The following is a 16,341-nucleotide window of genomic DNA, read 5'->3' on the forward strand; positions in this document are numbered from 1 at the left end:
CATTACTAATTCTGGGCTTAGCGTTAGCCCCAAAAACAGCTAGCGCTAACCCCCAATTATACCCCGGTACTCACCGCTACAGAGGTGCCAGGAAGAGCCGGAACCAACAGGCCCGGAGTGTCAAAAATGGCGCTCCTGGGTGTAGGCAGTAACAGGCTGACATCATTTAGGCTGGGGAATGCCAGTAACAATGGTCCTCAATGGGCCTGTTGGTACCAGCTCTTCCCGGCACCCCTGTGGCAGTGGGTACCGGGGTAATAATTGGGGTTAGCGATAGCTATTTTTGGGGCTAACGCTAAGCCCGGCTTAGTAATTGACTCTGCCTATAAGACAGCTTCCACTACTAAGAATGTAAAGTAAATTTTAAAAAAACACAACACGTTTAAAAAAACATTTTTTATTTTAAAAACACTCCCCCACAAGCCCTTGCTAACCATTTTATTAACATTAAACAAAAAAAAAACGCTGGTCATTCTAGTAGTCCATCGAATCCGCTGGTCACTGTAATATTCCACAGGACATACGGATCTGAAGTGAGAAGAAAAAAGACACAGAAAATAGGTTAGTACATTTAGTGTCACCCGCTCGCACATCTTCTGCCGCCCGTGCCATACGACTACAACTCCCAGCATGCCCTTGCAGCAGTGGCGTTGCGACCCGGGTGCGGGGGGGTGCGGCCCGCACCGGGTGACACCAACCTAATGGGGTGACACCAAGACGCTCCGCAGCACCCCCCCCCCCATCTGTGTCCGACCGGCCTCCCATCCGTCAGGAAACCCCCCCCCGCGCTGTGTGTGTGGTGCGCCCGTCCGTCAGCAAACCCCCTCTTTCACCTTCACTGTGCGCCCGACCGTCATCACACCCCTCACCTTCACCAGCACTGTGCCCGGCCTCCGCTCCCACGTCTGCGCCGGCCTGACGTCACACCGCATGGCCGCGCAGGAGGACGTGAGTTACGTCACTCGCACGGCGCCCGGTGAGAAGGAGCGCTGCGCTGGATGGGTGAGTGTGTATGTCTGTCTCTCTGTCTGTCTGTCTGTCTCTATCTATGCTTGTGTGTGACTGTGTGTATGTGACTGTGTGTGTATGTGTGACTCTCTGAGTGTGTGTGTGACTCTGTGTTTGTGCCTGTGAGTGTGTGTCTCTCTGACTGTGTGTGTGTGTGTGTTTGTCTCTCTGTGTTGTATGTGTTTTTTTTATTGTGTGTGTGTGTGTGGGGGGGGAGGGGGGGGGGGTATAACCAGTGATCTATTGTGGGGAGACTTTGACCCATTGTGGGGAACCTGCAAGGGAACCTGCGGCCTAATGTGGGGAGTCTATGCTACCTAATGTGGGGAATCTGTGCTACCAAATGTGGGAAGTCTATGCTACCTTATGTGGGGAATCTATGCTACCGAATGTGGGGAATCTGTGCTACCTAATGTGGGGAAATTGCTACCTAATGTGGGGAAATTGCTACCTAATGTGGGGAAATTGCTACCTAATGTGGGGTAACTGGTACCTACCTAATGTGGGGGAACTGGTACCAAATGTGGGGAATCTATGCTGCCTAATGTGGGGAATAGATGCTACCTAATGTGGGGAAACTGCGACCTACCTAATGTGGGGGCACTGCTGCCTACCTAATGCTCCCCCCCCTGGCAGTAGCACCCTCATCATCCACCAGCAGCACCTCCATCAACATATCCTGATGGTGGATGATGGAGGTGCTCCTGCCAGGAGGATGATCCTGCCGATGGATGATGGGGGTGATACTGCCAGGGGGGATGGCCAGTAGCACCCTCATCATCCTCCAGCAACACCCCCCCAGTAGTAGCACCCCCATCATCCACTAGCAACACCACCAATACCCCCCTCCCGTGGTAATAGCATCAGCTAACGGATGTTGAGGGGTGTTACTTTGGTTGTGGTATTATATTCAGACGGTGCACTGTATGGCAACGTTATATTCAGAGGGCGCAGTGGGTGGTAGTATTATATTCAGAGGGGGCAGTGTATGGCAACGTTATATTCAGAGGGCGCAGTTTGTGGTAGTATTATATTCAGAGGGCGCAGTTTGTGGTAGTATTATATTCAGAGGGCGCAGTTTGTGGTAGTATTATTAGAGATGAGCGAACTTACAGTAAATTCGATTCGTCACGAACTTCTCGGCTCGGCAGTTGATGGCTTATCCTGTTTAAATTAGTTCAGCCTTCAGGTACTCTGGTGGGCTGAAAAAGGTGGATACAGTCCTAGGAAAGAGTCTCCTAGGTCTGTATCCACCTTTTCCAGCCCACGGGAGCACCTGAAAGCTGAACTAATTTACGCAGGATAAGGCATCAACTGCCGAGCAGAGAAGTTTGTGACGAGTTGAATTTACTGTAGTTTGCTCATCTCTAAGTATTATATTCAGAGGGTGCAGTGGGTGGTAGTATTATATTCCGAGGGTACAGTATGTGGCGGTATTATATTCAGGTGTACAGTATGTGGCAGATTTATATTCAGAGGGTACAGTATGTGGCAGATTTATTTTCAGAGGGTGCAGTTTGTGGTAGTATTATATTCAGAGGGCGCAGTTTGTGGTAGTATTATATTCAGAGGGTATAGTGTGTGGCGGTATTATATTCAGGGGTACAGTATGTGGCAGATTTATATTCAGAGTGTACAGTATGTGTTGGTATTATATTCAGAATTTACAGTGTGTGGTAGTATTATATTCAGAGGGTATAGTGTGTGGCGGTATATTCAGGGGTACAGTATGTGGCAGATTTATATTCAGAGTGTACAGTATGTGTTGGTATTATATTCAGAATGTACAGTGTGTGGTAGTATTATATTCAGTGGGTATGGTGTATGGAAGGTTTATAATCAAAGAGTATAGTGTATAGTAGTATTATATTTAGAGGATACAGTGTCTGGCAGGTTTATAATAATACTTGTTTTCATATAGAGGATGAGAATGCGTTGACATAGTGAGGAGACGTCTGGGCGTCACATTCTGCAGAGAGAAGTTTTAGCTGGATCAAGTCCTGGCGGTATGTACCATCTGAATTAGATAAGTGAAGACTATAGAGAAGACGTCACTGATATCATTGTACATTCTCCTCTCTATGTCCTATCAGAGCTGTAGTCACTTGTCAGTTCTACAGTTAGGTCAGTGAAACTACAACTCCCAGCATAACCTCACCACTGCTCAAAGGGGTACTCTACTGGAAAAAAAAAATTTTAATCAGCTGGTGCTACAAAGTTAAACAGATTTGTAAATTACTTCTATATAAAAATCTTAATCCTTCCAGTACTTATTAGCTACTGTATAAGCGATTCACAGGAAGTTATTTTCTTTTTTAATTTCCTTTCTGTCTGACCACAGTGCTCTGTGCGGACACCTCTGTCCATGTCAAGAACTGTCCATAGTAGGAGCAAATCCCCATAGCAAACCTATCCTGCTCTGGACAGTTCCTGACATGGACAGAGGTGTCAGCAAATAGCACTGTGGTCAGACTGGAAAGAACTACACAACTTCCTGTGGAGCATACACCAGCTTATAAGTACTGTAAGTATTGAGATTTTAAATAGAAGTAATTTAAAAATCTGTTTAACTTTCTGGCACCAGTTGATATAAAAGTAAATGTTTTCCAGTGGAGTACCCCTTTAAGTAATTCTGGGAGCTGTATATTTCAATGGTGAAAACTTCTTTAACACTTTCCTATTCTGTGGCAACTGGTATATCTGATTATTATACTGGAATTTATCACAATGCGCTACAACAGTGGTGTCTGTCACAACAGGCTAAAAACTTACTGGGGGGAGGGGGTAGGTATGGGGGTGACACCATTTTCTACCGCACCGGGTGACACCAACCCTAGCAACGCCACTGCCTTGCAGTAAGGACATGCTGGAAGTTGTAGTCGTGCGGCTCAGGCAGGAGATGTGTGGGCGGGTGAAAGCTTGTCACCTGCACCGCCGTACAACTACAACTCTTAGCATGCCCTTACAGTAAGGACATGCTGGGATTTGTAGTTGTGCGGCGTGGGCAGGTGGCAAGCTTGTCACCTGCCCCTGCCACAGGACTACAACTCCCAGCATGTCCTTACTGCAAGGGCATGCTGGGAGTTGTAGTCGTGCAGCAGGGGCAGGTGACAAGCTTGTCAACTGCCCCCGCCGCAGGACTAAAATTCCCAGCATGTCCTTACTGTAATGGCATGCTGGAAGTTGTAGTCCTGTGGCACGGGGCGGGAGATGTGCGGGCGACAAACTTGTCACCCGCCCGCACATCTCCCGCCCGCCCCGCAGGACTACAACTCCCAATACTCCCTTACAATAAGGACATGCTGGGAGTTGTAGTCCTGCAGTGTGGGCAGGTGACAAGGAAGTGAGGGAAGCGGCCGCATTGTCCTCTGCTCCCTGGCTTCCCAGGAGGGAAAATAAAGTTACGGCACTGTAACTTCATATTTCCCTCTGTCAGCTGTGATTAGCCAGGAGGTCTGGACCAATCACAGGTCTGCCCGGGAAATAAGAAATTACAGTGCTGTAATTTCATATTCCTGCCGGCCAGTTCCAGTCCCCGACCACCGACCGCATCTATCACCTGGCCGCTAACTGTTGTAACTATAACTCCCAGCATGTCCTCACTGTAAGGTAGCGGGTGAGTGGCGGTCGGTGGCCGGGGAGCAGAGCTGCACAAAAAGTCGTACAATCTGTGTGATTTTTTTTGAAAATGCTGTCAAAAGCAAGTTTGTAAGCTAGGTCTGACCTGGCTAACACTTGCGACTTTTTTTTTTTCTTACGTACGACTTTTGCACTTGATAAATTCCTGACCACTGCAAAGTGAAAACTGAAAATTGCTTAGGTAGGGCTGACTGGTATTTTTTGCTTACCCACAAAAGTGCATATGCGCACAAGCGTCTTTTTGTGCAACTATTGTAAGCAAAAAAAAAAACCTCTAAATCCCTTGATAAATCTCTTATGTATACACTGTATTCATTACCGCTCATCTTACAATTACTAGGCTAGCTTAGAGTGGTAGAATACTTGCCTTGTCCAGGGGACTGGCAACCCACACTATGCAACTGTGATTGTCCATGTACAGTGATCCCTCAACTTACAATGGCCTCAACATACAATAGTTTCAACATACAATCGTCTTGTCTGGACCATTGTAACTTGAAACCAGACTCAACATACAATGCTATGGAATCTGCGAAACGTGTCAATGGCTGGAAGAACCGACCAATTAGAATGGACATTTCACTGGTAAAACCCCTGTATTCCTAAAGTGTATGCACTGACTGGTGTCTGGTAGCGCCCCCTACAGCACAGAAAGGTATTACATGTTCTGTACTCTTTACCTCTGCCAGGGTTAGCTGCTCCTTTGGACATCAGGTGAGGGAGGCTCCATTTTCCTTTATTTTTATTTTTATTTTTTTAGGACACTGTGTGTACTGTACACGACCCTGAAGAAGCTTCTGTCCTCTACATAGACCAGTGTTTCCCAAAGAGGGTGCCTCCAGCTGTTGCAAAACTACAACTCCCAGCATGCCCGGACAGCCGAAGGCTGTCCGGGCATGCTGGGAGTTGTAGTTTTGCAACAACTGGAGGCACCCTGTTTGGGAAACACTGACATAGACAGTGATTTACAGCACCAAACAGATCTTTCTTACTTTTATGTGTAAGGATTTGCTTTATCTATATCAGTTATCTACTTATTTTTCTTTAATCCTCACTTTTTCCTATTTTTGGATGACATTTTGGTGTCTTCAGAACCAATTACTAGGTTTCCATAGAGTTATGGCCTCAACATACAATGGTTTCAACATTCAATGGTCGTCCTGGAACCAATTAATATTGTAACTTGAGGGACTACTGTAGCTGTATACTTCCATCATTGTGGATAGCAGGTTCCCATTCACATAGATGATGTGTTGCTGACTAACAATGATCATTAAACCCGTGTGATCCCACCAATCAGCTGATGAACAACCAGACTCAACATACAATGCTATGGAATCTGCGAAACGTGTCAATGGCTGGAAGAACCGACCAATCAGAATGGACATTTCACTGGTAAAACCCCTGTATTCCTAAAGTGCATGCACTGACTGGTGTCTGGTAGTGCCCCCTACAGCACAGGAAGGTACTACATGTTCTGTAGTCTTTACCTCTGCCAGGGTTAGCTGCTCCTTTGGACATCAGGTGAGGGAGGCTCCATTTTCCTTTTCTTTTATTTTAGGACACTGTGTGTACTGTACAGGACCCTGAAGAAGCTTCTGTTCTCTACATAGGCCAGTGTTTCCCAAAGAGGGTGCCTCCAGCTGTTGCAAAACTACACTGTGTGTTCTGTACAGGACTCTGAAGAAGCTTCTGTCCTCTACATAGACCAGTATTTCACAAAGAGGTTGCCTCCAACTGTTGCAAAACTACAACTCCCAGCATGCCCGGACAGCCTTCGGCTGTCCGGGCATGCTGGGAGTTGTAGTTTTGAAACAACTGGAGGCACCCTGGTTGGGAAACACTGAAATAGACAGTGATTTACAGCTCCCAGCAGATCTTTCTTACTTTTATATGTAAGGACTTGCTTTATCTAGATTAGTTATCTACTTATTTTTCTTTAATCCTCACTTTTTTCCTATTTTTGGATGACATTTTGGTGTCTTCAGAACCAATTACCAGGTTTCCATAGAGTTATGGCCTCAACATACAATGGTTTCAACATACAATGGTCGTCCTGTAACCAATTAATATTGTAACTTGAGGGACTACTGTAGCTGTATACTTCAATCATTGTGGATAGCAGGTTCCCATTCACATAGATGATGTGTTGCTGACTAACAATGATCATTAAACCCGTGTGATCCCACCAATCAGCTGATGAACAAGCGCTACCTGTTGGCTGGTCGCTGTGCCTTTAATATGGGGCAATTGTTGGCCTGTTTGAACAATAATTGTCCCATGTAAAAGGCCCTTCATTTTCCTCCCACAGCAGTGCTCCCAGCTAGAGATGAGCGAACTTACAGTAAATTCGATTCGTCACGAACTTCTCGGCTCGGCAGTTGATGACTTATCCTGCATAGATTAGTTCAGCTTTCAGGTGCTCCGGTGGGCTGGAAAAGGTGGATACAGTCCTAGGAAAGAGTCTCATAGGACTGTATCCACCTTTTCCAGCCCACGGGAGCACCTCAAAGCTGAACTAATTTATGCAAGATAAGTCATCAACAGCCGAGAAGTTCGCGACGAATCGAATTTACTGTAAGTTCGCTCATCTCTACTCCCAGCCATCTGGAAATGCAGGGAAATGCAACTGGATCCTTTCATGTGAATAAGACAGTGAGCTCACAATCTTATTTGGGAGTTACGACGTTTGTACTGAATATTTTACAGCATTTGCTTTAATGACAATATTTCACTATTATACACTGGTGTAATATACTTGTTCAGTATAAATGTATCAGATTAAACAGAGTCAACCCTGGAATACTCTGAATAAATACACGTTGATTGTTACTCTTTGAACTCTTTGAATCATCAGTAATGACTAAATAATGTTTTGAAAACGAACTAGGAATGATACTGGTGACTGTATCTCTATGTGGCCCAATGGTTTTGCTCCTTGGCCTAGCAGCAGCATCCTGCCCCTTCACTAGTCACACCCTCCGCTCACTGTTGTGCACGTCTCATAACAGCTTGAGAAGCTACTTTCAATCCAAGCTGTCGTGACTGATCATGGCTCCACACATTGTATTCTTCCAGATATGTGTTGCTATCATCGCACTGCCAATGCACATTCTGGCTCTGTTAGGACTCTGGGATCCTATAGCTAAGAAGTTACTGCCTTATCTTATGGAGCGAATAACCAAGAACATCAACAAACATATGGGAAAACACAAGAAAGAACTATTCAGCAGCCTGAGTGATTTCAAAGGCCCCTCCGGTGAGCTTAAAGTCCTGGACCTTGGCTGTGGTACAGGCGCAAACTTCCCATTTTATCCTTCAGGATGCAAAGTGTTGTGTGTGGATCCTAACCCCAACTTCAAGACATATTTAAGCAAAAGCCTGGCTGAGAATGATCACGTACATTTCCAGGATTTCCTTGTCGCTCCAGGAGAGAATATGCCACAAGTAGCCAGTGGTTCCATGGATGTGGTGGTCTGTACATTGGTACTTTGCTCTGTGGATAATATTGATGGTATCCTGGCAGAAATACACAGAGTCCTGAGGCCTGTGAGTCTATGCTTCGCATTAACAAATACACCATCAAATATTTGATTAATTGATGTATATTATATTTGAATCGCACACCACGGGTAGAATGAGCACAAAGTTAGGCTTAGAATTAGGGTTAAAATTTTTACAAAAAAATAATTGCCATGTCTTCTTTTTTGCTCCCAAACAAGCTAGGTAACAACTAAGTCCGCAAATATGGAAGTAGGGGATATATTGCTGCATGTCTAAGCTTTTTTGCTATTCTGAAGTCTGTGAAAGCAGGGTGACAACTCTATGAAATAGGTACGGGAAGAGAATTGTGGCCATTATGTCACTCGGCTTTCCTAAATCAGTAAAACATCACACTGGGCTTTAAAAACGTTAAACAAAGAACCCCGAGAATCCTTCTAATTTATTAGGGCTCTGTTCACATTGGCATTATATCTTTCATTTTTACAAAATACATTCAAGATATAACAGATACACAATCATCCATTTTATATATAACATAACTTCTTTAATAGAAAAGTTCAGCATTTTATGCTATTTTAACTGATAAACAGAAACCTGACCAAAAATAAACTAATGCATGTGTGAACATGGACTAATGTATGGACAGTTTTATTTTGGGTGGTAATACTTTTTAATTCTGGATAGCTGTAACAGAGCCTAAACGACATCTCACACACAGCTTTCTATGGTAGTTTTTCCATTAACTTCTGGCTGTGTGTGTGTGTGTGCTTGCGTGCGTGCGTACCCTAAATGAGAAAGCCCTTGATTATTGCTGTTTGTTTAACCCCTTAAGGACCAAGCATTTTTCTGTTTTTACACTTTCGTTTTTTCCTCCTCACCTTTTAAAAATCCTAACCCTTTCAATTTTGCACCTAAAAATCCATATGAGGGCTTATTTTTTGCGCCACCAATTCTACTTCTGACATAGAATGACGTAGAATGACATCAGTCATTTTACACAAACATTTATGGCGAAACGGAAAAAAAAATAATTGTGCGACAAAATTGTAGAAAAAACACCATTTTGTAAATTTTGGGGGCTTCTGTTTCTAGGCAGTACATTTTTTGGTAAAAATTACACTTTATCTTTATTCTGTAGGTCCATACGATTAAAATGATCCCCTACTTATATAGGTTTGATTTCGTCGTACTTCTGGAAAAAATCATAACTACATGCAGGAAAATTTATACATTTAAAATTGTCCTTTTCTGACCCCTATAACTTTTTTATTTTTCCACATACAGGTTGGTTTGAGGGCTAATTTTTTGCGCCATGATCTGAAGTTTTAATCGGTACCATTTTTATTTTGATTGGACTTCTTGATCGCTTTTTATTCCTTTTTTTATGGTATGAAAAGTGACCAAAAATTTTGGACTTTGGAATTTTTTTGCGTGTACGCCATTGACCGTGTAGTTTAATTAATGATATATTTTTATAGTTCAGACATTTACGCACGCGGCAATACCACATATGTTTATTTTTATTATGGTTACACATTTTTAATATGGAATTTGGGAAAAGGGGGGTGATTTAAACTTTTAATAAAGAAGGGGTTAATGTGTGTGTTTTTAAACTTTTTTTAAACTTTTTTTTTTACACTTTTAGTCCCCTTAGGGGACTTTTAGGAGGAATCATTTGATTCCTCATACAGATGAATGGGATTGCATACAATCCCATTCATCTGTGTGCTCTGCGCTCGATTGCTAAAGCCTGGTCCTGCCAGGCTTTATCATTCAGAGAGCCGGAGCCGACACAGGAGGAGAGGTAAGCCCTCAGGCTACCTCAGTAGTGGATCGCTCCCCCGCGATCGCGCTGCGGGGGAGCGATCCACCCCACTGGACCACCAGGGACTGTATACAGGCACCTTTAGACGCCGCTGTCAACTTTGACAGCGGCGATCTAAAGGGTTAATAGCCGGCCGCGGCGATCGCCGCATGTCGGCTATTAACGCCGGCCCCCAGCTACAGGAATCAGCTGGGGGCTGGCCGGTATGACGCGGGCTCGAGTCGGGAGCCCGCGTCATACCCCGGTAACGGCCATTGGACGAGTATAGACGTCCATGGTCGTTATCGGGTTAAAGGCGGGTGTTTTTTATTTGTGAGTCTTCTGTTACATTGTAAAGATTCTGCACAGGATGTAATTCAATCTGGTTTTACCAACATGTGTATAAACCATACATGGTAAATGGATGACCCTGGAGTCCTGCAGATTACCTCATCCAATGTCTGTTTGAAGTATAGAACCTGCTTAAAGGGAATCTGTCATCACTATCACCTGCACTAACCTGTTGTAGAGGCTTGTAGTGCGGGTGACACCGATGACAATGATATTTACCGCTCCCCGCTCAGTGGCACTGTTCCCCCACAATCCTGGTTCTTCGGTGCATGCAAATGATCTGCTTGTTGCACAGGGGAATTACCAAGCCCCTCGTGCACGGTGACTTCTGGCATGCATCTTCTGATTAATGCCTCCCCCACTGTGCTGTGCCTCTGCAGAGAAGAGCTCCATTGTGCAGCAGAGGAGGATTAGCACAGGGTAGGCGGTGGTAATAGGAAGATATAGGCCAGACGTCTCTGTGCCCAAGGGGCTTGGGAATTACCCCTGTGCACCAAGCAGGTCATTTGCATGTACCGGAGAATTGGGATTGTGGCAGAACGGAAGCACGGAGCCGGGACCAGTAAGTATCCTTGTCATCAGTGTCACCCTCTCTATAAGCCTCTACACAAGTTAGTGTGGTTGATACTAATGACAGATTCCCTTATAAAGGAGTATTCTGGTGTTATAAAAAAATGTATAGATTGCTGGGGTCATAACATTTTTTATTTTTTTATTTTTTAAATCTATACTAATCTACACTGCCTGTTTCAGACACCAAGAGAGACAACCAATCACTCACTGAGGGAGGAAAATACTGTAACCAGTGGTTGACAGAGCAGTCAGGTCCTGCTTCGGAGTACCTGAATCAGATGAAAGGGGAACTGCTGCGACACATAAAGGGGGACCAGGGGTTCATTTTTTCTATGGCCCCAGCCATCCATCATTTATTTTTATTTTCTAAATGCTGGAATACCCCTTTTAAACGGTTGTTAGTTGACACTAATAAATGCTACATGTGCAGGAATACATACACTGCTCAAAAAAATAAATGTAAACAACATAATGTAAACAAGTCAATCACACTTCTATGAAATCACACTGTCTACTCAGGAAGCAACACTGATTGACAATCAATGTCACATACTGTTGTGCAAATGGAACAGACAACAGGTGGAAATTATAGGCAATTACAAGACACCCCAAATAAAGGAGTGGTTCTGCAGGTGGTGACCACAGACCACTTCTCAGTTTCTATGCTTCCTGGCTGATGTTTTGGTCACTTTTGAATGCTGGTGGTGTTTTCACTCTAGTGATAGCATGAGACAGAGTCTGCAACCCACACAAGTGGCTCAGGTAGTGCAGCTTATCCAGGATGACACATCAATGCGAGCTGTAGCAAGAAGGTTTGCTGTATCTGTCAGCGTAGTGTCCAGAGCATGGAGGCGCTGCCAGGAGACAGGCAAGTACATCAGGAGATGTGGAGGAGGCCATAGGAGGGCAACAACCCAGCAGCAGGACCGCTACCTCCGCCTTTGTGCAAGGAGGAGCACTGCCAGAGCCCTGGAAAATGACCTCCAGCAAGCCACAAATGTGCATGTGTCCACTCTAACGGTATGAAACAGACTCCATGAGGGCGGTATGAGGGCCCAACATCCACAGGTGGGGGCTGTGCTTTCAGCCCAACACCATGCAGGAAGTTTGGCATTTGACAGAGAACACCAAGATTGCCAAATTCACCACTGGCGCCCTGTGCTCTTCACAGATGAAAGCAGGTTCACAATGAGCACATGTGACAGACGTGACAGAGTCTGGAGACGCCGTGGAGAACGTTCTGCTGCCTGCAACATCCTCCAGCATGACCAGTTTGGTGGTTTGTCAGTAATGGTGTGGGGTGGCATTTCTTTGGGGGGCCGCACAGTCCTCCATGTGCTTGCCAGAGGTAGCCTGACTGCCATTAGGTACCGAGATGAGATCCTCAGACCCATTGTGAGACGATATGCTGGTGCGGTTGGCCCTGGGTTCTTCCCAATGCAAGACAATGCTAGACCTCATGTGGCTGGAGTATGTCAGCAGTTCCTGCAAGAGGAAGGCATTGATGCTATGGACTGACCTGCCCGTTCCCCAGACCTGAATCCGATTGAGCACATCTGGGACATCATGTCTCGCTCCATCCACCTTCGCCACATTGCACCACAGACTGTCCAGGAGTTGGTGGATGCTTTAGTCCAGGTCTGGGAGGACATCCCTCAGGAGACCTTCCAACACCTCATCAGGATCATGCCCAGGCATTGTAGGGAGGTCATACGGGCACGTGGAGGCCACACACACTACTGAGCCTCATTTTGACTTGTTTTAAGGAAATTACATCAAAGTTGGATCAGCCAGTAGTGTGGTTTTCCACTTTGATTTTGAGTTTGACTCCATATCCAGACCTCCATGGGTTGATAAATTGGATTTCCATTGATCATTTTGTGCACATTCAACTATGTAAAGATGAAAGTATTCATACGATTAGTTCATTCATTCAGATCTAGGATGTGTTATCTTAGTCCCTTCTTTTTTTGAGCAGTGTAGATCAGTCTCACTGGCAGTAAATAGTATCAGAACTCTGGACATATTGTGAAAGAATTTTCCTGTCTTTGGCAAGCTTTAGTTAACGATTGACATTGTTTCAAGACTGACTACACATTCCTTTAGCCTGTAAATGTGCTCAGTGTCTTCCAACCTAGATGTCCTATATAAACAAAAGTCATTAACATTTTTCTTGACCTCTGTCCTAGATAGTATACTTTATATGAAGCTACTGTACTGTACTGTAAAGTTAGTGTACTTCATAATAGTGTCTGTGCCTGTGTGTGACAGTTTTCTCACAATTCTTCTGTGATTTTTCACTCCAATATTTATTTTTACCATCATACAAAATGACTTTTGTCTCGGATTTTTCCCAGCTTGCAATGTGGCCAAGACCTGACTCACTAGTCAGCTGATGACAGGAAGCCTGTCTGCTTCAATGGGTGGAGGGATCAGTTGGTGGGAGAGATCAATCTGCAACTAATGCAACAGCTGTAGGCACCCTGATTGAAAACCACACTGATTTTAATGGATGCAGCTAATTTATGTTTCAATGGGTGGGGTGGCTGATGTGTGGGAGGGAGGATGGAATTTTGGGAGTGTTACTACGCATGCGTGCACACATCATATCCCTGCTCTGGTTGAAAATAATATCACTTGCAGGCAGAAGCATTTGATGAGAAAGCCATTCAGCTCATCATGCTTCTAGTAAAAGTGTTGCTCTTGCCCACCTAGTGCTAAACCTGACCCCTAACGTTATACACTGCCTCCCCTTTTAGGTGCATTTAGCACTACTCTAGTGTTTGAGTAAACCACAGCTCACTGTAATGAAGAGACGTGTTCCTGTTTCATGGTTCCTGCAGCTCAAGCAGCATGAAGCACCTTGCAGGTGTACTTTAAAACCCATGGGGGTTATTTATGAAGCACTTTACCATTGTTTTCTGGGGTTAATGTGGTGCCAAAATCTGGCTCAGTGCCTTTTTTGTGCCTTTGGTTGGGCTTTTTCATTTTCACACATTCCTTTCCTTGGCGGCAGTATGTATGTTTTCAGAGCTTCATTTTTTAAAATTGTCGCAAATTTATATCCCGACTTGCGCCTTCTTGTAAATTCGGTGCAATGAGTTAAAAAGCCACCCATGAAAATGAGTTAAAAAACCACAGCCATTATTCGTAACAGTCACAGGCAGGGTTTTCTGTCTCTCATCATCTATCTGTCTCTGTCTCTGTCTGTCTCTGTCTCTCTCTGTCTCTCTCTTTCATATAGTGAAGGGCCTGACTGCTGGGAACGCTGTACTCATGTATCTCCGGCTCTCCTATAGAGATGCATGGGGGAGGGGGTTGGCCCCACACCATGCATAAGGAGAGCTGGGGCACCATACAGACCCCCTGCTATCAGACACTTATACCCTATCTTATGGATAGGGTATATAAGGTAAGGGAGTGGAGTACACCTTTTAAAGGGGTTATCCAGGAATAGAAAAACAGAGCTAAACAGACATGCTGTTTTTGAAAGAAATTAGCTATGTTTTCCTATTCCTGAATAACCCCTTTAAGTCCACAGACAGTAAGGCCTCTGAACCAAAAATTCTGATGGCATATCACTTTATCTTGCAAATGTTTCAAAACTGTTTTTCTGACTTTTACAGGGCGGGGCATATTATTTCTTGGAGCATGTGGCTGCAGATCCTTCCTCTTGGAGATACTTTTTCCAAATGATTTTGGATCCAACTTGGAAACATATAGGAGATGGATGTAAACTTACAAAGGAAACCTGGAAATACCTGGAAAGATCAAAGTTTTCTGAAGTGAAATATAAACATGTCTTAGCACCGTTTAAATGGAGCCCAGTTCGACCCCATATTTATGGTTATGCATTAAAATAAATGTGATTAAAAGTGTTTGCATTTATAATTAAAATCATCAGGAAACATGACTTCACCCACATCCCCCCTCCTGATATCACTGTCCATTCCTCCAGAGTGGTTGAGCGCCAGTGTGATGGATTGGGCCTAGAGCCGGGGCTCAATAAATCACACTGCTACTCAGTCTATCACCGGCTTAGGAAGGACAGTTAAGGTGATTTGTAAAAAAATAGGCATAGATATAACTATTCTCTTACTATACTATTTTGACCCATTCTGACCCAAATTCTGACATTTGAATGAAAGTATTTCAGTTACTATTTAGCTTCAACATTGGATACAATTTTTTTTAATAATAATTATTATTAGGGTGCATTCACACCAAATTTTTGCAATACAGTTCCCGTAGCCTACCACTGTTTTTGGTCCCGGTGAAGAACTGTATTGAACCGTATACTTTTTTTAAACACAGGAGTCAATGGGAACTGTACAGAACTGTATGTGCGTACGGTTCCATCCGGTTTTCATCATACGGTTTTTTACTTTGCACAGGTTTTTTTTCTTGGAATTTCAATCAAACAAGTGAAACTTTATTCATAATGGAGTGAAAAGTTAAAAATGTATACGTTTTTTTCTTAAAAAAACCGATGCAACCGGACATCATTTTTTAAACCGTATACGGTTTTTAACTGTATATGGGTAAAATTTGTACAAACGCTTTGATACAGTTTAGTCCGGTTTTGAGGAATCTGTTTTTCATCAAAAACCTGATACGAGAACTGTATTGCAAAAACGTGGTGTAAATGCACCCTTGTTATAGTTTTTTTCTGTGTTTGTTCCACTCCTGGTTTTGGTTTACAAATAATGATGTAACATATACCTATAATGGATGTCAAGTAAATGTAAACCACCCAAACGGTGAGGGTATGTTCACACAATGGAATTTCTATGCCGAATTCCGCACAGTGATTCAGCAGCAGCAGAGTCCCATCCATCACATGGAAATTCTCCGGGGCGGACATTGCCCTTGTGAATATAGCCTTACACTTCATTGCTCTCTGTCAGGTCTTCCATGGATATGTTTACCATATTCCCTGGTAGATTTCCTGTTGCATTTGGTATACAGGCACCAGAAACGTTATAATTAGTTTTTTATATGGCAGTAGCCTAATGTAATAAATACTTTTAGAATTTTTGACCAATTCAATAAAATGTTTACTATATATAATTTTAAATATCTTTATACAATTGTATGTATTTTTTCAATAAAGAGGTTATTCTGGCATTTATTTTAGTTGTCGAAAATGTACTTGAAAAAGAAACCCTGTTCTTGTTTCTTTTTTTTTTTTTTTAACCCCTGGTTGGCTTTACTCTGCAGTGGTAAGAAGACACAGTGCTCCAAAATTGCAAAATAGTGCTCCACCTTTTTTTTTGATCAGTCTTCTTGATGACTTTACAGATATAGAGGAAGATTTATTTACCTTTTAGAGCCTTTTTTTTGCTTACTTACTTTTTTTGCGACTTTTGTGGGTAAGCAAAAACTTGCAGGCAGCCTTACATAAACAAATTTCAGTTTTCATTTTGCAATGGTCACGAATTTATGATGTGCGATGGTTGCAC

The 16,341-nt window shown here is 43.6% G+C and overlaps 1 protein-coding gene across 1 annotated transcript; it reads left to right on the plus strand.

The window, feature by feature from the left end:
* Positions 1-7,192: 7,192 nt before the first annotated feature.
* On the plus strand, positions 7,193-16,000 carry LOC130358842 (N6-adenosine-methyltransferase TMT1A-like). The gene is made up of 2 exons (XM_056562709.1): positions 7,193-8,196; positions 14,506-16,000. The coding sequence occupies exons 1-2, from the start codon at positions 7,699-7,701 to the stop codon at positions 14,740-14,742; spliced, it is 735 nt and encodes a 244-aa protein (XP_056418684.1). The 5' UTR covers positions 7,193-7,698; the 3' UTR covers positions 14,743-16,000.
* Positions 16,001-16,341: the final 341 nt, after the last annotated feature.

The sequence above is a fragment of the Hyla sarda genome, chromosome 2 (genome assembly GCF_029499605.1).
Source record: "Hyla sarda isolate aHylSar1 chromosome 2, aHylSar1.hap1, whole genome shotgun sequence".
NCBI classification, from domain to species: domain Eukaryota; kingdom Metazoa; phylum Chordata; class Amphibia; order Anura; family Hylidae; genus Hyla; species Hyla sarda.